The 24,506-nt window shown below is 27.1% G+C and overlaps 1 protein-coding gene across 2 annotated transcripts in view; it reads left to right on the top strand.

Moving 5' to 3' along the window:
• The window catches only part of LOC101239195 (leucine-rich repeat serine/threonine-protein kinase 2), a 142,771-nt gene that overhangs the window by 24,489 nt on the left and 93,776 nt on the right, over nt 1-24,506 (top strand). Inside the window, exons 3-4 of one of the 2 annotated variants that reach the window (XM_065803102.1) lie at nt 4,869-5,238; nt 19,996-20,632. In XM_065803102.1, the coding sequence (XP_065659174.1) occupies nt 4,869-5,238; nt 19,996-20,632 (1,007 nt within the window). Of the gene's footprint in view, nt 1-4,868; nt 5,239-15,789; nt 16,148-19,995; nt 20,633-24,506 lie in introns of those variants that run through there. The other variant, XM_065803103.1, reaches the window with a different exon arrangement.

Here is a 24,506-nt window from a genome sequence, read left to right as displayed (position 1 = left end):
AATGAGACTTTTAGCATTTCCAGCCCCAACAAAATTATAGGATTTAGTAGGGGTTGATATCCGGGACTAGAAAAAATTTATAATACTTTTTGTATTATAGTTTTATACTTACATTAACTATTTATTATATACTTGAATATATTTAGATATTTTTAATTTCTAATTTACATCTAACAAAATTTCAAGCAACCACTATTAAGTTATGAGATACTTTAAAATAGAGGGTAGATTAAAATACTAGAAAATGGTTAGCTAAAGACTTAATAAAGTTGTAGGATGTATTAAAAAAAAAACTTGAAGATAGTGAAGAGTTATAAGGCCTTTTTGATGTGCAAAGAAAAAAATCTGGATTTATAAAAGTCTTAGACTTAGGCACAGATACAGTAAAAGGATGCAACTTGTTGAATAAGAAGCCAAGTAAGAATTAGTTGTGGTTAATCGTAATTTAGATGATAGCTCATTTAAAAAAAATGCAACCTCACAACAATGGGAAAGTGCCTCAAGATTGGCGAATGAAGCAGGTCTAATTACATTTAAAATGTGCTTTTAGACTTTGTCTGAGAGTAAGAGGGTTATTATTCATCAATATAGGAATGTCAACAATATTTCAATTTTTTTTAACAGTATATAAATGAGTTTTGTTATGTAAAAAAAATGTGGATTTTAAGTCCAGAATTTAAATCCACAAGCCACTGCAAGCCTTGGGCTGTTACAGAGGAGAGATCATATTAAAAACTGGCTTCATGTTCTAAGCAATCAAAAGGTGAAGATTTTTTGTCAATAAAAGAGTATAAGGTTGAGTCTTTAACAAATAGAGCCACTTAGATGTAAAATTTTCATGAAGGCTGTTATTGTAGAAAAGTCACAATACAGGAGCAAAGATAGAACATTGTGATACCCTAAAAGCTACTTGAAATAAATAAGAGGGTAGGCCTTCAAGAATAACTTTACCACTGTAGTTAGAGAGAAATAATTTAATAACCTCAAAAGCCTTTTTATAAAAAATTGTATTGTTTTCTAGAGTTTTGAAAAATTGAAACCAATTTCTGTGGAACACTTTTTTCAAGACTATGATAGAAATCTAGTCTGTAGCACTTATCTGCCTTATTCTGGGGAGAAGTAAAGAGATCAGACCCATGAAATAGATTATATATTAGACCTACTTTAGTTAATGACACTTTTGAGGACTTACCAAAAGTCTCTAGAATCTTGAGAAACAAGAAGTGAAGAGTTGTTCTCAGTTGAGAAATTGAGAATAACAGAGCTTAACATCAGACAGAACCTTTTTACATCGACTTCTTGGAATCATAATAGGACATTTGTTTATAAGGGAGATATTTTTGTAAAAAAGATGAATAAAATGATTACTGTTTAATAAAGTAACTGCTCAAGATGGTAAAAATTGCAGAGTAGATTGAGGCTTGACTAAATATTGAACAGAAGGAATACAAGCTTTTAAGCTTTTATTCCAGAAGGAATAAAATCTTCAAAGATGCGCTTTATGCATACATATTATGGGTATAAAAATATGTTTGCTATTTATTTAGATGCTGGCATACAATATCCTTTCATTGTTATATGAACTTTTGTATTTATATGGTGTATTATTTGCCGAAATAGAAGGTGATTAGATGGATGTATAGTGTGACTTTAGCAAGACAAGAAAAGGAGGCATAATCTTAGACAGATTAGAAAAATCGTTGTATTGAGCAATGTTTGTTAGAATAGGTTAAAGTAATTTAGATGTCAGCATGTTGAAAGGTAGCAGCTTTAGTAGAAAGTGGTAACAGTAGAAGTAAGAAAACTTAAAGAGAGTGCCTAACATATTGTATGAATAAGCATCAGTTAGGAAAAAAAAATGCTCTAGATTGTTTATATTATAGAAACAGCATTAAAGAGGAAGGCTAAAGCCTGATGATGATGATGATGATGATGATGATGATGATGATGATGATGATGATGATGATGATGATGATAATGATAATTATGATGATGGTTGTCATTATAACGATCATGATGATCAAGATCATCATCAGGCTTAAGCCTTCCTCTTTTATGTTGTTGGTGATGATGATCATGATGATGCTGATCATGATGATGATGATAATAAGATCATGATGATAATGATGATGTTTATATATGCATATATATACAAACTATAACAAGAATTTTGAATTAAAAATATATACTTTAAGTTATATAAATGTTCTTGCAGCCCGGTCATAAACCTAGCTCTGGCTATATTTTATCAAACCCGGCCCCAGCCCTGGTCAAATATCAAACCCGGTCACTTACTAACTCTGATATTTTACAGCGTAAAATATCAGAGTCTTTGTCTAAAAAAGCATATCCTACAAGTCAGCAGGACATGAAGCAGTTTGTACTGGGTTACACGTTACCAGTAGCAGAATATCTTCTCGTCGATTCTAAAGCCTTTGATAAAGTATGGCATGCTAGTCTTTCAATAGGTTTTTTTCTTAAGATGTATCAGGTGATATCTTTAGGATTATTGAATCCTTCCTAACTAATCTTAGTATAAATGTTGTCCTTGATGAACCGCACTCTTTTCCATTTCCTGTAGCTTTAGGGCTTTGTCAAGGTTTTATCTTTGACCCTCTACTTTTTTTAATTTACATTAATGATCTCCGAGAAATTCTTTTATCTAATGTGGCATTGTTTGCTATGATACTACTATTTATTCTAGTCTCGCCAACACCTTAACTCAGATAAAAAAATTTTCAGCTAATTGTTATTGCAACAACCTAGATCTGTTTATATTTATGAATGGTAATGTACTCGATATATCATCTACCCTTTGTCTTCTAGAAATAACTACATTAAATCTCCTGCAAAATTGGCTTTTGGTAAGGTCCAACTTATTTTGTTTGCCACTTTCTTTCTCTAGATGCTATTCTCTATCTCTATAAATCTCTAATCCGTCCATAGATAGAATACTGATGGGCATATGGAGTGAATCTTTAAATAATACCTTTTCTCTTTTAGATATGCTGCAAAAATGTATTGTAAACATGGTAGGACCTGCTTTTCCAGCCAACCATTGTCACATTGTTACAATGTTGCTTCTTTGTGTCTTTTGTATAAATACTATTATGGGGGTAAAATTCATTTTTGTCTTTACTTTCGTGGTTACTTGCTCCTTGTAAAGGATGGATTTTTTATTAACTAATAAAAAAATCCATGGTTTGAAACAAACTAGTGAAAAAATTAAACTTGTTAATTTAAAATCAGATAAACACAAAATGTTTTAAGATCAATAGCAGAAAATTAACATAAAAATAATGTTAAAAACATTAGGAAGATAACATTAAGTAGAAGTTTTAAGTATGTTAAGTCAACGAGATTTGAGTAAAGTTTTTCGTGAATTAGTTTTTATATATATGCCATCTTAACTCAAAAAAAGGAGTGGCTATCAGGCTTGGCCAGGGAGGAGGTGTGTGTGTGTGTGCGGTTTTATGTTGCAATATGGTCATGGTTACTTGACTTGACCGTGGCTGTTAAGGTGTTTTGAGAATTTGTATATGTTTTAAAAACGCAAAAAAAAGTTAAATCAAATCTTAACTTAACTATAAAGAAACTTAAAAAAAAACTTATGGTTAAAGAAGCTAATAAATCTTTGTAAAAAAAATTATGAAAACAAAATTAAAGTAAATAAAACTAAAGTAGCAAAATTAAAATTTAAACTGAAATAAATAATAAACTATAACGATAAGGTTATTTAAATTATGTTTGAAATAAATAACCTTGAGTCATTTATCTTTACTAATATTTTGATAAAATAATATTTTGCGAAACCCTTTTTAAATAATGTAACAACTTACAACTGACGATTGTTCAATAAACAAGCACATTTAAAAGTTTAAAAAAATATTCTTAACAATTCTTCGCACAAATAAAAAATAATTAAATTGTTTATTTAAAAAATTGATATAGTTTTCTTTTATTTAAAAAATTTATAATAAAAATTAACACTTAAATATAAAAAAGTATATATTATTCATTAATGTTTCTATAAAAAATTATTAGTAGTGATTTGTTACTTTATTTAAATGTGTTATAAAAATGTAAGTAAATTCAAAGTTATTTAATTCGAATGGCTTTCAAAAAAGTTTGTCTTTTTTTTCTTATTAGTAAAAACTTTAATGATTCTTATATAAATTTTATTAAAAAGACCTTCGCTGTTTAAAGTCTTTGCTTATAAAATTTAATTTTTTTTTTTAATTTTTACTTTTTTTATTTTTACTTATAAAAAAATCTTATATAATTAAACAACATAAGTAAAAAATTGTACAACTTTCTATGATACTTAAATTTAAAAGCATTTTGCTAATATAAAATCATTAGTAAAGATAATCGTGTCAAAGTAATTTATTTTCAATGTAATTAAAAACCAATTTTTTAGCACATTTGTTAAAAAACGTGGTTAAATCATCAAAACAAAATATTATTTGCTTGGTCATATAAAGACTTGAAATCGCGCGCCTTCCTGGCCAAGCCTGAACAATGGTTAGAAATAAAAAATTAATAGACTCAAAACTGTAAATTTAATTTCTGATTTAAAAATAATATTTAAAAATCAAAAAAAAAAAATTATTTAATTATAAATTTAATCTATTTTTTAATCATACTTACTGTGAATCAAAAAAATTTTATTTATTTTTTAATTTTTTTATTGTTAGTTTTTTATTTTTTTATTTTTTATTTTTCTTATTGTGTTGTCAAGAATTTAGTAGTCAAAAATTGTGTTGTCAAGACTTAGTGTTAAGTTTACCAGTTAAGTCTTTAGTGTGTGTTTCCTATTTAAAGTTATTTGTAAAAATATTTAAAATAAACTTTTATATTTGCAACAGATATTCTAACATGTCTAAAGCAAAAACGCTATGATGAATTTCTTGAATATCTGAAAACAGTTGATTCCAAGAGTGTTACTCATGATTGTTTTGATAAATGTCTAAAGTTAGCAGTTGAAGCAGACAATGCTGCTGTAGTAGGATTAATAATGCTTCGCAAACCTCGTAATGCAAAAGACTGTTTGATTGATGCACTAAAAAAAACAGTATATTCTAAAAGCACCCTTGTATTGCTATTATGTTATGCTGTTGAAAATCACTTTAATGATGTAATCAAAGTAATTTTTGAGAATAAAGATTTGGAGTTAAACAAAAATCAATTGGTAAAGTGCGACATTCAAATTTCTGCTAAAAGATTGCACCATCTAAAGTATTTTTATTCATTTATTGCTTATATTATATATTATTGTTATATGTTTTGCTGCTTTATCAGGGTATTTTTTTTCCTTTTTTTCTTCCCCATTCTTATGTCTTCCTCTTAACTCTAGCTTTGGCCTTCCAAACATAAATCTTGAAAGATAAATCTTTAAAAATCAGTCAATTTTTATAAGGAACAATATAAGGGTATGTGAATTGAACTCAAGATAAGCGCTGATAATGAGATGAAGAAGAAAGTGAGCAATTTATAATAATAAATACTAATGCACAACTAACATATGCTGTCTAAAAAAATAAAAAAATTCAACTACCAATATTATTAGTTAAATCAATGTTTTTTAAAAGAGCATATTTGCTAAAGAAGTTTTGAGCAAATCTGCCCTTTTAAAAAACACTGATACAATTAAAAAGTTTTAGCAAGTAATTAAAAATTTAATAGTCATTTAAGTCTAGCTAAAAATAATATAGTAACAACTATATTTTATCAATAATATAACTAAAATTAATAATATATATCTTTTAATTCTTCTAATAACATGAAAAAAAATCAGTAAAAAAAATAATTTATTAAAACAGCGTTAGTTATGTGGTGTTGGTATGCGGTGTTGGTCACTGTTGGTTTTCAATTTAAAGGAATACTACTATACACTAATATACTGTATATATATTAGGGTTATGACTTTTCAATCCCATGCTCCTGTACTGTAGTTTGATGAACTTTTACCTAAAAAGCAGGAAATAAACTATTATTTGCACATCTTTTGAAAAAAGTTCACGCCACCATTGAAAAATCAATTTTGACATAAGTACTATGTATTCAAATTTATTTAGAATGTCATAGTCATATAATACAATAAATTTTCAATTCAACAATGACTCAGAGCATTGACCTTGCTCTTGCTGTTGCTTGTTTCATAGAAGGAATAGAAGGTGCAGTTTGTCTTTATTTTTGCATGACAAATATATTTCTTGCATTACTTTGATTGCGCGCTCTGCGCATTGATTACTTCTGGGGATCTGTAGTATGGATGACTCTCGCTTCCAGTGATTTTTCAAAGAGCTTAAAGCTTTTTTGCATGGATTCAGTACTTCAGGCAAGTTATTATTGTCGTTTTCGTTGTACAGTTGGTCTGTAAACCAATGGTCTGCCTAGCCATATGATTTAAATCGACATTTCTGCAGAACTGTCCTTGTTGAAGGAATTAAAATGAAGGCCAGATTCGCTAGTACAGCTCTGGAATACATTGCTGATGTTGGGTAATTTCTGAAACCTGAACAATGGAAAATGTCTCTTTTCATCAAAAAATTGGAACACTTGAGTGAGATGAAATAAAATTTTTGTATCATCTTTCCAACTTGATGTTTTGAGAATTACTTCTATTCCGTTATCAAACTGTGTTTTAAGTTGTTCGTACTTCTTCAACAATTGAGATACAAATGAATATTCGATGTTCAGCGATTGTGTTTTACTTCCAAGTTCTTTATCTTTGCTTCCAACTCCAACAAGGCTTCTAGCAACCACTATTAGAGTTGGAAGAGAAGAGATAAATTTTATAGAGCAAGATAAAAATTGTCAGATGACTTAAAAAGTGACGCAAATTTTATAAATCAGGAAAGTAAGATGAAGAAAGCGAATTTAAAAGAACTGATGTTCAAGGAAAAAACTAGAGGAGTAAGAGTTTTTGGAGCACTTAGGAACAGTCACAGAAAAAGGATGAGACTTGATTAAATAACGAGTAACACAATAATAAATTTTAGTAGATAGCAAATTTAAGAGACGCTAGCTATTAAATTTGCTATCTACTAAAATTTATTCTCGTGTTACTAGAGCAGTGCCTGTAACAGTATTTATAGGAAAGAGAAAAAGAAGCAACATTATGATGGTATGATAATGGTTGGAGGTTGGTTGCAAGAGCAAGTCCAACTATGTTAGCATTGCGTTTGTGCACCTTGTCTTAAAGAGAAAAGGCATAATAGGAAGATCCCCCCCCCTAGCTATATGATAACAGTATTCCAAGGACGGATTTGAGATTTATAGAGATAAAGAATAGAATCCGGAGTAAGAAAATGTTGAATTTGATAAAGGAATACAACCTTCGCAGATGCTAATTTTACAATTGATCTGATATATGGTTACCAAGAAAGATCAGATGTAAGAGGTAATCATTTATTTTTCTTGCATAAAAAAGTTCAAAAAGTGAGTATATCTATAGCTATATAGGTGAAGACCCAGAATATTCAACCACTTATACGCTTTTGTTTATTTCTTGATAATAATGCTCACACAAAATTATGTGATGATGTTATGTGACATACATACATACATACATACATACATACATACATACATACATACATACATACATACATACATACATACATACATACATACATACATACATACATACATACATACATACATACATACATACATACTTACATACATACATACACATATAGATATATATAAAAACCACTTAGTATGCTTTTGTTTATTTCTAAATTATGTATTGACAGAAATGAATAAACTTTGGCAGCATTGTAATTAATGGACTTGAGCCAAAAAAAAAAATGTATTTAAAATCTTGATTCTTTTGAGTTCTTTAACTGTTTTAGTAGTTAACTTTAAGGTGGTTGATTGTAACCCACTTCAAGGGTAGTTTCAATTACCTAGAGGGTTAGTTTTGATTGTTTGATCATTTATAAAATAATAACCTTTTTTAATAAATGTTTTATTTTTATATGTTTTGTTGTACAATTAAATTTTATTTAAAAAAAAATACTTGTAGCAACTATTTTACAATGCAATTTATTTAATTGTATCTAAGAAATAAATAAAGACAAAATACCCTAACTTTAATGGGTTGCATGTAGTGGGAAGTATAAGGAGGAAGCTTAGCAAACAAACTTTATTCTATTTACAAAAAGAAACTGACTTAGGAATAAGATTCATGAATGGTTAATAAAAGTAGTATTTATCTTTCAATTATAAAGTTGGTGTGGTTAACTATGTGTTGAAGCACAGTTGGAAACAATTCTGATTTTTTATTAATATTGTTTTTTTTTGGAATATCTTCGCTTCCAACAAGGCTGCAAGCAAACACTAATTAGAGATGGAAGTTACTGGAAGAGAAAAGATGAATATTGTAGAGCAAGAAAACGATTGACAGATGACTTAAATAATCTCAAACTATATAAATCAGGAAAACAAGATAAAGGAAGCTAATTGAAGGAAAAGAACTGATGTTCGAGGAAAAAATACGAGTAATACAAGATTGAATTTTAGTAGATGGCACAAGAGATGCTAGCTTTTTAGAGCAGTGCCCATTATAGTATCTGTAGAAAAGAGAAAGAGAAACAACATTATGACGATGTGATAATGGTTGGAGGTTGGCTGCAAGAGCAGGTCCAACTACGTTTACAATGCGTTTTTACACCTTGTTTAAAACAGAAAAGGCATCATTAGAAGATCTACCCCAGATAAGGCAACAGCAACAAGCACTAGAGATTATTACCAATGTATACAAGTTCACATAAAATTGTATATATTGGTAATAAATTCACAATTATTACCAATATATACAAGATTTTGGAGCTCCTATCATAAAACTATCCAAATGTTTAATACTTTAAGATTATTGCAAAGTTGTTAATTGTTGACAAGAGTCAAGATGCATGCTTTGAATAGTATATATAATGAATGATTTTTGTTAAAAAGTGAGGTTTAAAATGATAAAAAAATTATCACCTAACAACAACGATATAACTTAGAAATGCAATGATCTATGTAACCACTGGTCAAATGTTCCATGGCTATGTAGTTTGAATGTACCCTGCAGGTGTTATATAAAAACAAACATTTATAACAGTTCCATATTTTTATTTTAAAATTAGACCTTTATTAGGTTAAAAAATGTCAAAATGGTCATTTTTTAATGACCATTTTGACATTTTTTAATGACCATTTTGACATTTTGGGGAATGTTTGACCCATGGTCAAACATTCCCCAATCAAAATTAACAGAGTTTTAGGATCTTATTATTTTAATTTAATTTTTTTTAATTTTTAATATAATAAGCACAGCACACCTAATGCAGATTTAAATGGTCCCTCATCAAATTACCCAAATTTAATAAAGTTTCAAACCATTGGTCCTATTTTTTTTTTCTATATATCTTTCTGCTTCTTTTGGCATTTTACAAAGAAGAGTTCACGCTCAAAGTTTTGGTCATTTCCAATGTTTTTTTCAATAAAATGAATACAATGATAAAACATAAAAATAAACATTTAAAATGCATTTTGACGCAAAACTCAAAAAATACATCTAAAATGCCCAAATATGTTGGAAACATGCTTAAAAATCAAATAATTCAAAAAAAAAAGTTTTGTTTTTTTTAAATAAAAAAAGAATATTTTTACTATTAGTTATATATAATAAATACAGGAATATTTAAAAAACAAACTTCTAATAAGTTCAGGCTCGGTAAATTTTGATTTGAATATTTCAAATTTTTGGTCATTTTAGGTGTTAATCATTTTAAAAAACTCCCCCTTTCTTTTAAAAGTAAATAAATAACAGTAAAACCCGAGTTTAATTAACATTTTTCAAAGTCTTTCGTTACTTCCTCTGCAGCTTTTCAAGGGTTGTCATGTCAATTTTGCAACTGATATTTTGAATGCATCATATATACATGCTGAACATGTATAAATGATTCTCTTTGCTCATATGTGCAAACATGGCTTGCATCTGCAGCTACCAACTTGACGCCTCTTTCAATCGACTGTGTACGAGAAGTCGAGTCAGGAACTTCTGAAGGACAGGCAATAAACTCTTTGATTATGGCATTATGAGGTAAAAGTACAGATAGTTGGAGGCTCTGCTACACTTAAGTTTCATTTTATATAGTTTGACAGCTGTTCAGCAGTAGGATTTATTTCTGGTGTTCCTCTTAATCTAAGACTACTATCTCCAACTTGAGTTACCTCATCATAAATGTATGTATGAAAAATGTTAATGTATCATACATAAATGTATGTATAATGTTTGTTTGTAGCTAATAATAAGGCTGTCAATGGGTACCATTCATTTTTTTAAAGTTTAGAATCAATAATCGTAATATAAGAATTTAACAATAATATCTTTTTAAGTGAAAGAACAATACCACAACAGAATACATCTTACAACACATACATTTGTTTATTTGTTTCTCAAACCAAACTCTTTCAAGACCTGGAAGAAAGGAATAATTATTTATTTTAACTATTATTATTTAATTATAATTTTACAAAATTAGGTTTGTTTTGGTTTCACTTGTATTTAAAAACTTGTATTTAAAAACTAGTCATTGGAGTGACCTTAATAAAATAAACAAGTTAAGCAAAAAAAAGTGGTTTAGTGGTTTAGCGACCAAAAGAAAATAAAACAAAATAAAAAGAAGAGCAATAATATTTAAAAAAGCAAGATAACATAAAAAGACAATAAACACAAAAAATAGAAAAAGTGAATAAACTGACAAGAGAGATAACATATGAATAAAATAACACAATGATTGACGATCAGAAGGATGATATGAAATAAAAATGAAAACAAAAGGATATTTTCATATATTATGATGAGACAAAAAATAACTTGAATAATAGCATAAAACATAAAAAAAAAACAATAAAAATAATTCTTTTGCTAATTATAATTAGCAACAAGACTACAAAAAAAGAAAAGTTAGCAAAAACAATACACAAATGTACACGTTAATATATACGATGCACAAAATTTCACAACAATGTAAACAATCCAAACAACATAAGTTAATAAAACTTGAATAATGTTATTTTTGTTTTCTTTTAATAACTTATTAAAGTTTTTTATTTTTAATCACAAACATTTTTATTCTTATAACTTTGCGTTTAGTTTTTCTGTTTATTAAATTTTTTCTTCAAGTTTTATTCTTTAATATTTTTATTGTTTTCACTTTATTTTTTTTTTGTTTTTTAAATCTTCTATTCGAAACAATTTTTATTTGTTTTTTGATTTACTCTTATATATATTTCACCTTTTCACTGTGAAAAAAAAATGCTTCCTCCTTTCATGATGCCATTGCAAAGAGTGATTTGAAAATTGATTTATGTTTTTTGACTCTTGTGTTAGTACATTCCAGTCATTAACAACTCTATTAGAAAAAAATTGTCTGATTGTGTTAAACTTGGGGTAGCAGTAACATGATTGAAAGCAGCGAAACTGAATAAGACTAAAAAGGAACTTTTTGGAATAATATCAAAATAGAGAATAAAACCAAAAGTGTAAAAAAAGGAATTGTATCTAAGATACGAAAAGCAGAATAAGATCAAAATAGCTCAAAAGAGAATAATTTCGAAAAGGGACTTGAAAAAAATGATTATGATTCAATTTTTTTTTAATTGATAGACTGTCTGCCCAAACCAAACCCTCAGTTGATGTAGCAGCACTCCTTGCATGTTCTACCTATTTGTCAGTCAATGTAGCAACACTCCTCGCATGTTCTACCTCTTTGCTAGTTTTTGGATACTATTTCTAAATCCAAATTTCGATACTATTCTGTATAGGCATTTTTTGAGCAATTTCTTTTTGATACTATTCCGCTTTCTTTTAAACTTGCAGTTATTGTGTGTTTTTATTGTCTCTTTATATATTTTGAATTTATAGCCTCTTGCTCAATCATTAGTATTAAAATATTCAGTTGGGTTGAACAAATTTATTTCAGGAATTCGTTTTATTAATTTGAACATTTGGATTAAATCACTCCACTCTTTCCTGATTTCTAATTCTAAGGGTATTTTGAACTTTTTCAAGTCTATCAATTTCTCCATTCCGATTTGGGCTCCAAGTAACAGCTCCATACTCAAAATGGGGACAATCTAATTACTTTTATAATAAGCTGATAATACTTTTATCTATATAATTCTTCCCATTTGTTTATTTGCTTTATTAATTGCATAGCATATCTGGCATATCATATCATATTTATCTATATATTCAAATGCATGTTTAATTCTTCCCATTTGTTTATTTGCTTTATTTGCTTTAGGAAAATTTAGAAACGGCTGCTTAATCACCCATATCCAATTTTGAAAGAAGAAGTTTTGTGTCCACATTTAGATACAAGCTCATTCTTTTTATTTAATAAGTTATCATTGGTGTAAGATATTATGACATATAATATAATTAATTTATATACTGATGTATATTTGTAGAAATGCGTTTGTTACATCAGTAAAAACCAGGCCGTGAAGGACTTAACCAGGACTTAACCAGGGGGAATTTATTAGAAAACGTCATGCTGAATTTAACTTTCAAATAGGAGAAATAAATGGCTGACTCTCTTGCACTAAGATTTTTAATTTTAATTAATTAGTGCTGTACTTTATATCGAATATGCTTTTGTTAGTATTATTTACATTGTCAGTATTGTTATATTATTTAACAATATATTAACTCTACTGTTTAATTAAGCATACTTTGACTTCAGCAAAAAAAATTTAACAAAAGTATCGTCTATAAAGTTAACTTATAGTTTTCTCCCTCGTTTCTCCTTCTAAAATTAACCCTAATGTTAGAGCACTCACTTTATCCTTCTACACATTATCAGCGCTAATCTTAAGTTCAATACTACAAATATATATATATATATATATATATATATATATATATATATATATATATATATATATATATATATATATATATATATATATATGTATATATATATATATATATATATTAATATATATATATATATTTGTAGTATTCTCTATTCTATAGTATATTCTCCCTTATAGTTCTTCAGACAATTTTTACTCTCTGAACGATATATATATTAATCACACACACACACACATTTTACTTCCAAGTTCTTCATCCATCAAGTGTTTTACTTCCAAGTTCTTCATCCATCATCAAACGGAGGATTCTATTTTATACATGGTGTATGCAACTGATAAACTGAGGTTTGTTGATGCGTTTCTCTGTGAACATTCATTACAATATTACAACAACACCATTCTTTTTTCCAGTGTTAACGCTGGTGGTATCTGCAAGAATCATCTGCATTGAATTTCATAGGTGAAGTTCATCGAGAACATCTTTGAGCAATAGTTTTTCCCCAGCCATCTACCAAGCCCAGAACATCCAATTTGATTTCTCTTCTTTCATTTTTAAGAACGACCACTTGAAAATCGATTCCGTTGATGTGTTAGCCATCAATGTGTAAGGACCAACTTTCTATATGCAATTTTTCAATCATTTCATTTTTTAGCTTTATTGCCTCTTTGATTGTTGACTTGAAAAATATCAATGCCGTCACAAGCCATATGCTTGAATATGTTAGCAGCTTTGTTTGTTGATACTCTTATTAAGGTCAACAAGTTGACTGCAAATCTGCTTTTATAATTTTTTTCTGCTTGGTGTAGAAGTAGTCTCATCTTCTTCTTCTTCTTCTTCTTCTTCTTCTTCTTCTTCTTCTTCTTCTTCTTCTTCTTCTTCTTCTTCTTCTTCTTCTTCTTCTTCTTCTTCTTCTTCTTTTTCTTCTTCTTCTTCTTCTTCTTCTTCTTCTTTTTCTTCTTCTTCTTCTTCTTCTTCTTCTTCTTCTTTTTCTTCTTCTTCTTCTTCTTCTTCTTCTTTTTCTTCTTCTTCTTCTTCTTCTTCTTCTTCTTCTTCTTCTTCTTCTTCTTCTTCTTCTTCTTCTTCTTCTTCTTTTTCTTTTTCTTCTTCTTTTTCTTTTTCTTCTTCTTTTTCTTCTTCTTCTTCTTCTTCTTCTTCTTCTTTTTCTTCTTCTTCTTCTTCTTCTTCTTCTTCTTCTTCTTCTTCTTCTTCTTCTTCTTCTTCTTCTTCTTCTTCTTCTTCTTCTTCTTCTTCTTCTTCTTCTTCTTCTTCTTCTTCTTCTTTTTCTTCTTCTTCTTCTTATTCTTCTTCTTCTTTTTCTTCTTCTTCCTTGTATTCATATTCACTGTCGTCAGCCTCGGAGTCAGAGTCACTAAAACCAGGATAGTAAGATAATAGGTTGGATGACCTATTAGAAAGTTTTTGTCTTTTAGAAGGATGGATTGTTTCTTTACTGGCTGCTTGGCCTGTACAGTATCCCACTGTTCCTTTGCTTTCCACTTGGAGATAATACAATAGCTTGTCCTTGGAAGATAACAATGCTCCATCAATTTTAGTAATATCAAAAATTTCATCAAGGGGTTCGTAGCTTCCTTGCTTGACACATTCATTATAACATTTCAGTATTTTATCAAGCTTTGCTTGTATAACTTGATCAGATACATGAGGAAAATTCAATTTATTCACCCACAATTTGGTGACTTCTTTGGAAATTTCCGCTATTTGCTCCTTTCTTCCTTTGATTTTTGGTCCAAGGAAACAGCATTGTCCGATAATTTGCTTTTAGAGAGGCATTCTGAACTTTTCTTTCAGTGAATATTTTTCCAAAAGGACCATTCTTCCTCTTTTATGAGAGTCTTCAAATTTTACCAGAATATTGGTCCAGACATCCTTGTTCTTCTGCTCGGCTTGTTTGTCGCCATATGTTGCTTCTGTAATAACTATAAAATTAGATAAGCAGCTATAAATCCACAGTCTAAATTATTCTAAAATATTCTAAATTGTTCCAGAATGTTTTAAATTGTTCCAGAATGTTATAAAGTCGCCTGAAATATTCTGGAATTTTCCAAAATGTTTTAAAGTTCTAAACACTTCTAATCTATACTAGTTGTAGATGATTTTCAGCAAACCATATGTATTAGTAGTAGCAGTAACAAGATTAAATAAATGATGATTCGTAATATTAATCGCGAAAAAAATAATTTCCTGTGTCATAAATCACAGGAAGTTATTTTATTTTCAAAAAGTCAAAAGTCATATCCCTAATATGTATATATAACAATAATGTGTATATATATATATATATACACATAAATATATATATATATATATATATATATATATATATATATATATATATATATATATATATATATATATATATATATACACACATAAATATATATATATATATTTATATATATATATATATATATATATATATATATATATCAGCGTTTTGAATAAGGGTCGAATGAATAATTTTCTATTAATACATAGTTCTAACTTTCGTCTAACTTTTCTGCTGGTAGATATGAGTAATTTCGTTATAAAAATGACAATACTGATAAGTCTTGAATACCGCTAATAAGTTAAGTTTTGTGTTTTGTTTTTCCTGAAATTATTTTCATATATATGGCACCTTAACTCAAAAAAAAATAACAATGGTTAGAAAGAAACAATTAATAGAAGAAAAACTGTAAATTTAAATTCTAATTAAAAAAAATGTTTTAAAATTAATAATAAACAAATTTAAAATCTATTATTTACTCAGTTTTTGAATCATACTTACAGTGAATCAAAAATTGTGTTGTCAAGTCTTAAGTTGAAAAGTCTTTAGTGTGTGTTTCCTATTTAAAAATATTTGTACAAATTTTTAAAATAAACTTTTATATTTTCAATAGATATTCTAACATGTTTAAAGGAAAGGCGCAATGATGATTTTAAGAAATATTTTAAAACAGTTGGTTCCGAGAGACTTAATCCTGATTGTTATGATGAATGTCTTAAGTTAGCAGTAGAAGACAACAACTTTGCTGTAATAGGATTAATAATGCTTCGCAAACCTCTTAATGCAAAAGAATGTTTGATTGGTGCACTAAAAAAGCCAGAAAGTTCCAAAAGCACCGTTATTCTGCTATTATGTTATGCTGTTAAAAAACAGTTAAATGATTTTATTAAAGCATTTTTTGACAACACAGATTCAGACAAAAATCTGCGACTTTTGAAGGACATTCAAATTTCTGCTGAAAAATGGCATCATTTAAAGTATTTTAATTTACAAATACTTTTATTTTTACTTTTTATTTAGCTATATTTTTTATCGCTTGGTAAATTATCCCCCTCCTCCTTTTAACCCTATCTTTTTAAGATCCTCTTAACTTAAATATTGAACGATAAGGTTTTCTCAATAAAACTTTTTGAACGATAAGGTTTTCTGATTAAAATTTTTATACTACAAAGAATAACATGAGGATATGAGTATTGAACTCAAGATTAGCGCTGATAATTTGTAGAAGGATAGAGTGAGTGCTCTATCAATGCACCACTAACATATGCTACATTTAGAAAAATAACAAAAAATTTAATATATATATATAAATATAATTAAAGCAATGTGATTTTTATAAGTATATCAATTTTTAGAAAAAGATAAAACTGTAAATAAATAACAAAAATATTTTACAGTGATAAACCCTTTTCATACATAGATACTATCTGCACAAACCTATCAGTTGATATATAAGTTCTTATTTTTGATTATATACATTTCCGAATGATGTCATTGGTGAAAAACTATGAACTACAAAGTAGACTAATAAATACTATAAACTTACTGATCTAAAAAGTATTGCTCTATCTGGATCATCTTTTGGTGTCTAAAAGTGAAGTATATAAACGTGTTTAAGTAAAATTTTATTTTTCATGAGACATTGATAATATATTTACTGGAGTAATTACCATTATGCTTTTTTTATATTATTAAGCTTTTTTATCATGGCAATATCATCAAGACTAGAAAAATGTGCAGATCAAAGCTTTTATAATATATAGGTTCTGATACAGATTTTCTTATATCGGAGTTACCAACGCTAAGTGATCTTCTTAGATATGGTCTGTTTTTACAAGAAAGAAACAATAAAAACAAAACAAATTATCTGATAAAATACTTAATGAACAATGTTTACTTAAAGTTGATAAATGTAAATGGATCCCCGCAAATTCTTTATTTTATATCATGTAATACATATCAAACATATGGGAGAGTGGTAGGTGATTAGAATGCAGCCAACCTGGTTTTTAGGGGAAATGAAAGTTTGAAGAATAAAGATAGATTTATGACTAAACTTACAAATTGTTTGATATACTGAATTGTAGTTATTACTTGTTAAGAGATAATTGTTACTTAACAAGAGAAAAACAATTAGTTAAAAAATTAAAAAAACAAAAATTAATTATTAATAAATAAAAGTTAATTAAACTATGTAAAATTAATTTTAGTTATATTTACAAATAAGTTTTGACTTAAACAAAATATAACAAAAACTAATTAAATTCAAAATGAACTTTTGACAACCATTATGTTAAGACATAACAGATAAAAAATAAATAATTAAAACTACTTGTATTAAAAGTATTTTACAAAACATTATTTAATGAAAATTCATTTACTTTATCTATAGTTAAAAAAAGCATTCGAAGAACTGCAACAAACAATTAGAAGTCGCAAAGAAAGATTTAAATTTGAATTTAACAGAGGAACTATTTATTAATGAATGTTGCATAACAAATAGGAATACTGAACTCAATCTAATGTGTCAACAAAATAATGTTCAGAAATGTCATGAAGACAAAGGAATTATGAAAGTATTTCCAACAGCTTTAGTAAGTATACGGTATGGTACAGGCTTATAGGAAACAGCTGCAATTGTGACAGCAGCTTGGATGTAGGAATATGTAAAGATGACACCAAGTTAATACTAGATCACATTAAAGTTAAGTGAGCCCAAGAAAGGTTATTCAGCCTCTTTCTATAAGGTTTGACACTTAATGCAGGACTAGCATTAATAATCGTGTTTTTTTGATGGCAGAATTGATAATACAAAAGTTCAAATAATAGTTAAAGGTTTGAATAAATATTACCTTGCTACAATCAAAACAGTCATAAAAGAGATTGGGACTGAATATCAATATCTATGAAATGGGAAGGAATTTTCTTTCATTAATTTAAGCTTGTATTATAAAAATCATCGAAATTCGAGATGGAATGGTGCCAAAATCATTTTTTTTTTGAGTTGATTTGACACAGCATGACCAAGAAGACCTTTTTTCTAAGCTTTCACATAAAGTTTGTCTTTACTGTTACATAGTATACATTGTTCACCCATTTTAAATTATATGTGAACTTTTATCTAAAAAATAGTAGAAGCATATTTAATGAAAACATGCAATTAAAAGAAAATTTAATCTCTGTGTTAAAATTAATAAAGCAGGTTCGATAAAGTTTAGGCAAAAAACACGTGGTAAAACACTTCAGGCCAATAATATAATTGATAAACAAGAAACGGTATCATCAGTATTAATGTATTTTAAATATTTGATTATGATAGACCAATATTAATATACATCAATGTATTAATAAACAGTTATATGAAGAGTAAATACTTTTATACTAATGTACACAAAGTATTTAAAAGAGTCTGTTTAAGCTTTAGCTTAACTTTAACAGACTTTTTGTATAATATAAGTTATTAAATTAAAAGAGAGTCGCCTTAATTGGAACACATAAGGAATAAATATTTATTAACCAAAGATGGCCTAAGTATGGAAACATTTTTGATTTAATTACTACAAACAGGCAAACCTACTGTACTTTCAACCATAATTTGACCTCATTGATTGGAAATAGTTTCATTTTTGCAAAGTTACCATTTTGTTCCAATCAAGGCAACCAGTTTCCTAAATCAAAACACTTTTATTCCTTTATGAAAACAAGTTGTTTCTTTTAAAAAAAACACCCAGTAAACTTAACAAAAATCAATTTAAAATTATTCTTATCTTTACAGTTTCAATTTAAACAATTCAAACTAAACTATAAACTTTTAATAGGATTAATGAAATTCTACGAACAATAAATTGTTTAAAAGTTTTAACAATTATGACGTTTTTTTATTTTATTTATTAAAAAGCAATAAATAATGTATTATTTTTAAGGTTTATAGTTATCACTAAATATTGTGAACTATTTCTTCGCCTGAACTATTTCTTCAACCCCTTGAATTTATCACTGATTAAGTGAGGAAAAGTATATTGTTTCAATCAAGGAAACTTTGGAATACTTTGTTATATCACTGCAATATCATGCTTGCAGCAACTTATGAGCTAAGTTTATGGTGTTATTCAAACTTTAAATCTCATCGCAATAAACACAAAAAACAGTACAACATATAGCAGTATAGTTTACCCAATGCATTCAATATAGGGTGAACACAAAATTAGATCAGAGAAAAAATTACTCAAAAAAGCTTGAAATCAGGCACACCTGCATTTTGATATTTTTATATTTATATTTATTGTAAGATGTATAATTATGTGATTAACAATTTCATTTGTTATATGTTTGCATGTATTTTAAATTTGTTGAAGATGCTTCATTTATTAGGAAAGGGATCAAATGAAAGTCTACTAATCGTTTAAGTTTACATTTTGAGTAATAGTTCTTGCTCTTAAGAAGACTTCTTCTAATTCTTAAGAAAGCGTCTTCCTCTAGTCCTTGTTATTAGGAAGATTTCTTTTTCTAGTTCATTGAACTATGAATTGATTGCTTTATTTTGCCTATCTATATGTACTAATTATTTGAGATACTAATTATTTAATGAATGCAATAGTTTGCATTTGTAACAATTGTCTCTGACTACTATCACAATTGAGTCTGAGCCCAGTTGTGTAAACAATCTGTTTATTTATAAGTGTCTCGCTATCCTTATCTTTATAGATTATTTTATATTATATTATGTTATTGTTTATATATTTTCCTTATCTTTAATATTTTTATATAAAAAATAGTATTATAGTTTTAAAAAATATTTAAAACCATATCTTTTTCTTTTTTTAAGATCATTTATAAGCAAGGACAAAGAGTTTGCCTACCCAGTATGCATCGGATGTAATTCTATGGTGAAAAATTACAAAGGTGTTAAATATATATTATGGGATATTTTTTGTGATAAAGAAAATCTTAAAGCTGATTGGAAAGGGCTTTTGCTACGTTTTCTTCATGAAGATTGGTTTAAAAGTTTAACAAGCTATAAAGATGTTATTCTTTCTTATAATGAAATTAAAAGCATACCAACTGATATTTTGAGTTATCTTAAATCTGTTGAAAAGTTAAATCTTAGTTCAAATAAATTACAAGAGGTTCCTTTAGAATTATTTAGACTTCCCAAGCTTTACAGTCTAATTCTTTCATCAAATCAATTAAAATACCTCCCTGATGTTAAAGAATGGTCACCATCTCTTAGAACATTAGTTCTTGAAAAAAATTTATTAGAAGGTTTTCCATCGCATGTTGAAGAACTTAAATTAAAACACTTATATTTAGCAGATAATAAATTAAAAAATGTTCCTGAAAGTATATGTAACCTGAAATGTTTAGAAACTCTTAACATTAGTCGAAATGTTGGTATAAATTTGTTACCAACAAATATGGGAAAATTGTCAAAGCTTATTGATCTTCGTTTGGAAGGCTTAGAAGTAAATTTTATATTGAATTTATTTTGTTTTATTTATTATTGTTACATATACAAAAAAACTTTTTATTATTGCATATATATATATATACATATATACATATATATATATATATATATATATATATATATATATATATATATATATATATATATATATATATATATACATAGACCTATAGTTTGTTGGCTTTGGGAAGAGCGGAAGGAAAAAAGTGATTCTTACGCCAACACATACGTCACTTTTAATTACTTTTGACTTTCGTCCAACATTTTCGTGTTGGACGAAAGTCAAAACCATTAATTTAATTACAAATTAATTGTTATATAAAAAAACCACAAAAACGCAAACTTAATTGACCAGAATGTTTTTAAAAACATTCTGTATGTTTTTAAAACATTTTGAATGTTTTTAACAATATAAACAATGTTTTGATTTTTATTTTTTTTAATAAAATGTTTTTATTTTTATTTTTTTTAATAAAATGTTTTTATTTTTATTTTTTTTACTGTAAATCATGCGCGGAGTGTTGCTACATCGACTATCTTATAGCCTGACTCGCAAGGGAGTGCTGCTACATCGACTGACAAATAGCCGGACTCGCAAGCGAGTGTTGCTACATCGACTGACAAATTGCCTGACCCGCAAGCGAGTGCTGCTACATCGACTGAGGGTTTGGTTGGGGCAGGCAGTCTATCATTTATAAAAAAAAAATTCCGGTCTTGCATTTTAATTTTAACTTTTTGTCAACAAAATATGGAAAAACTTTCGGACAACATCTAAGGGTTCTATATATATATATATATATATATATATATATATATATATATATATATATATATATATATATATATATATATATATATATATATATATATATGTATATATATATTTGTTAATTTGTTTATTTATTTATGTTGTAACAGTCTTTTAATTTTTTTATTTTGTTTCTTATGTTTTTGCCAAAGTATGTTTTTTTAAATTTTTTAAAATTGTGCGAGTGTGTGTTAGTGTGTTTATTAGGGTTATGACTTTTTTTAACCCAATGCTCCTGTACTGTAGTTTGATGAACTTTTACCTAAAAAGCACGAAATGAACTATTATTTGCATATCTTTTGAAAAAAAGTTCACCCCGCCATTAAAAAATCGATTTTGACATAAGTGCTACTATGTACTCTTAATCGGCACAAGACGTGTTTATAACGTCTAAAACACGTATTAAAATGCATTAATACATATTTTAGTTGTTTAAAATACGTCTTGTGCCCACTGCGTTAAATAGTAGTACTTATATCAAAACCAATTTTTCAATGGCGGAGTGAACTTTTTTCAATTGATATGCAAATAATAGTTCATTTCGTGGTTTTTAGGTAAAAGTTCATCAAACTCCAGTGCAGAAGCATGGGGTTGAAAAAAAGTCATAACCCTAGTGTTTGTATAAATATTTAGTGCTCCAAAAATATATCATAGATAAATTATTAACATGTGTAATATAATTATATTTTCGATTTATATAATGCATGCTCAACTATTTTTTAAATTATGAATTATTAAAATTACGAAAATATATTATGAAAATGAAATAATTTATATTAGTTGACTTTAGAAGATGTCTCAAACAAAGAGTCACATTAACTTAATGAGAACAGTTATTAAAATTGTTTAGTTCCATATTAATCAATGTTGAAATTGGCTGTCCATATGAGAGTATTAAATAATAGTTAATCAAAATTGTATAATATAAAGTAAAATTAATATTAAATAAGAACTTTTGTTGTTACCATTAGCTTTCAGTTGCTTTTTTAACTCTTTAAAAGTAACAAATAAAAATAACAAATAAAAATAAACTTTTAAAAGTTTAAATAACAAAAAACTCTTTAAAAGTAAAAATAAAGATATGTTTATATAAGTTAATGTTTGTGATAATGGTATTGTGAGATAAATATTCAGGATGAGATTTTATAAACCTTTTTTATTTTTATTTTGTTTTTATGTTTATATTGTGTATATTCTTAATTAGTGTTTTGTTCAGCAAGATAATTTAGAATATCAGTTGTTTAAACTGTCTTATCTTGTGTGTTTTTATGAAACTCAATTTCACACAATGCAGACTTTTTATGAAACTCAATTTCACACAATTTCACAGAGTTGTTTTTCCTTTACCTAGGTGTTTTATTATATAACACAATTTCATAAAATGAAGAGTTGTTTTTCCTTTACCTAGGTGTTTTATTATATAACACAATTTCACACAATGAAGAGTTGTTTTTCCATTACCTAGGTGTTTTATTATACAACACAATTTCACACAATGAAGAGTTGTTTTTCCTTTACCAAGGTGTTTTATTATATGTTTATCTTAAAATTTATTTATTAAAAGTTATAAATTATTATTTTTTTAAAACATAAAAATTATTATTTTTTAAGGACATAAAAATTATTATTTTTTAACAAAAAATTATAAAATAAAATTTTTTTAATGGTTGTTGTCAAAAAAATTTTTATAAGGCAATTTAAACAAAAAATGATATTTATTTTTGAAATTTATATAAAATTTCGCTTCTTTTGAGACCCAACATGACATACATTTGAAAAACTTTTTTTTTTTCTGTTTAGGGTATCGTTGCAAGTTTCAGACTTGAGGTGGCCCCTCTAAATCTCATTCAATTTTGAAAAAATTTAACAGAGTGTTTTGTGAGAACTAATTGAAAGTTTTAAGAATAGGGACAGATCAATTTTTGAAAGTACGGGGCATTTGATGCACCCTAATATATATATATATATATATATATATATATATATATATATATATATATATATATATATATATATATGTATATATATATATATATTAAAATACACACACACACATATATATATAAATATATATATATTTTTTATAAATGAATACAAATTAGAAATGAAATATTTTATAAACTAAAAGTGATTTTTTATCAAATTTTTTTTATTGAAATAAATCAAGTATCTGCAATATAAATTTATTATAAAATAATAGAATTAAAAAAATTACAACTATTATTACCGTGTATTGTTCTATACGTAGAACGATTTGGGCCCATTTTTTTATGTGGTTTTCTTCTCAGCATTACTAGGTTTTTACTTCAATCAACCTCAATGTATATTTCATCTCTGAAAGAAACGTTTTTTTGTGCCACATGCTCATAAATCAAATTTTATGAGTTAAACACCAGTTTTTTAAGGATTTCTGATGTTTTGTCATTAGATGTGGTTTTTTGCTAGCAGCCCACCACATGTAATTGAAATACTATTCTATTTGTTTGAGCACTAGCAACAACACCAGAAGGTTTTTGCCTCTTTTCGACTGAGATCAGTAGATTATAAATTTTTATTTTTTGTTTGCTATGCGAATAAGTAAACTTTCATTTCTTTTATCTGAAATGCCGGGTCTTCCAGGACACGAAAGAATTTCAATTGTATCTTTAATATTGGGTGATTATTTGGTTAAAAGTTGCATGTCTTTAAAATGTTATGCAATTTCTCTCATTGAGATGTTTTTTTTGAGATGTAATGTTATATTTTATTCTAGTTGAAGAAGAAGAAAATGCATCTTCAACATTCAAAAAGAATTTATTAGCTGAAGAGTCATGGTATATCAAACTAAATGGATAAACATAAAAATTATATATATACTCATACATGGATATATAAAGAAAAAATTGAAAAATATATATATATTACTGGAATTATATTTTTGTGATTATAAGAGGGATGTTACTCTGCTAAAAAGAAAGTCTGCAAAGAAGCCTGTCTACAGACGGAGAAAAAAAGAACTACCAATATTTGATATAGCGTTCAAGGAAGAAATATTTTCTTTACCAGAATGTGATGACATGAC

The sequence above is a fragment of the Hydra vulgaris genome, chromosome 08, assembly GCF_038396675.1.
Source record: "Hydra vulgaris chromosome 08, alternate assembly HydraT2T_AEP".
In the NCBI taxonomy this organism is placed as follows: Eukaryota; Metazoa; Cnidaria; class Hydrozoa; order Anthoathecata; family Hydridae; genus Hydra; species Hydra vulgaris.
This window is presented reverse-complemented; position numbering and strand designations above follow the sequence as displayed.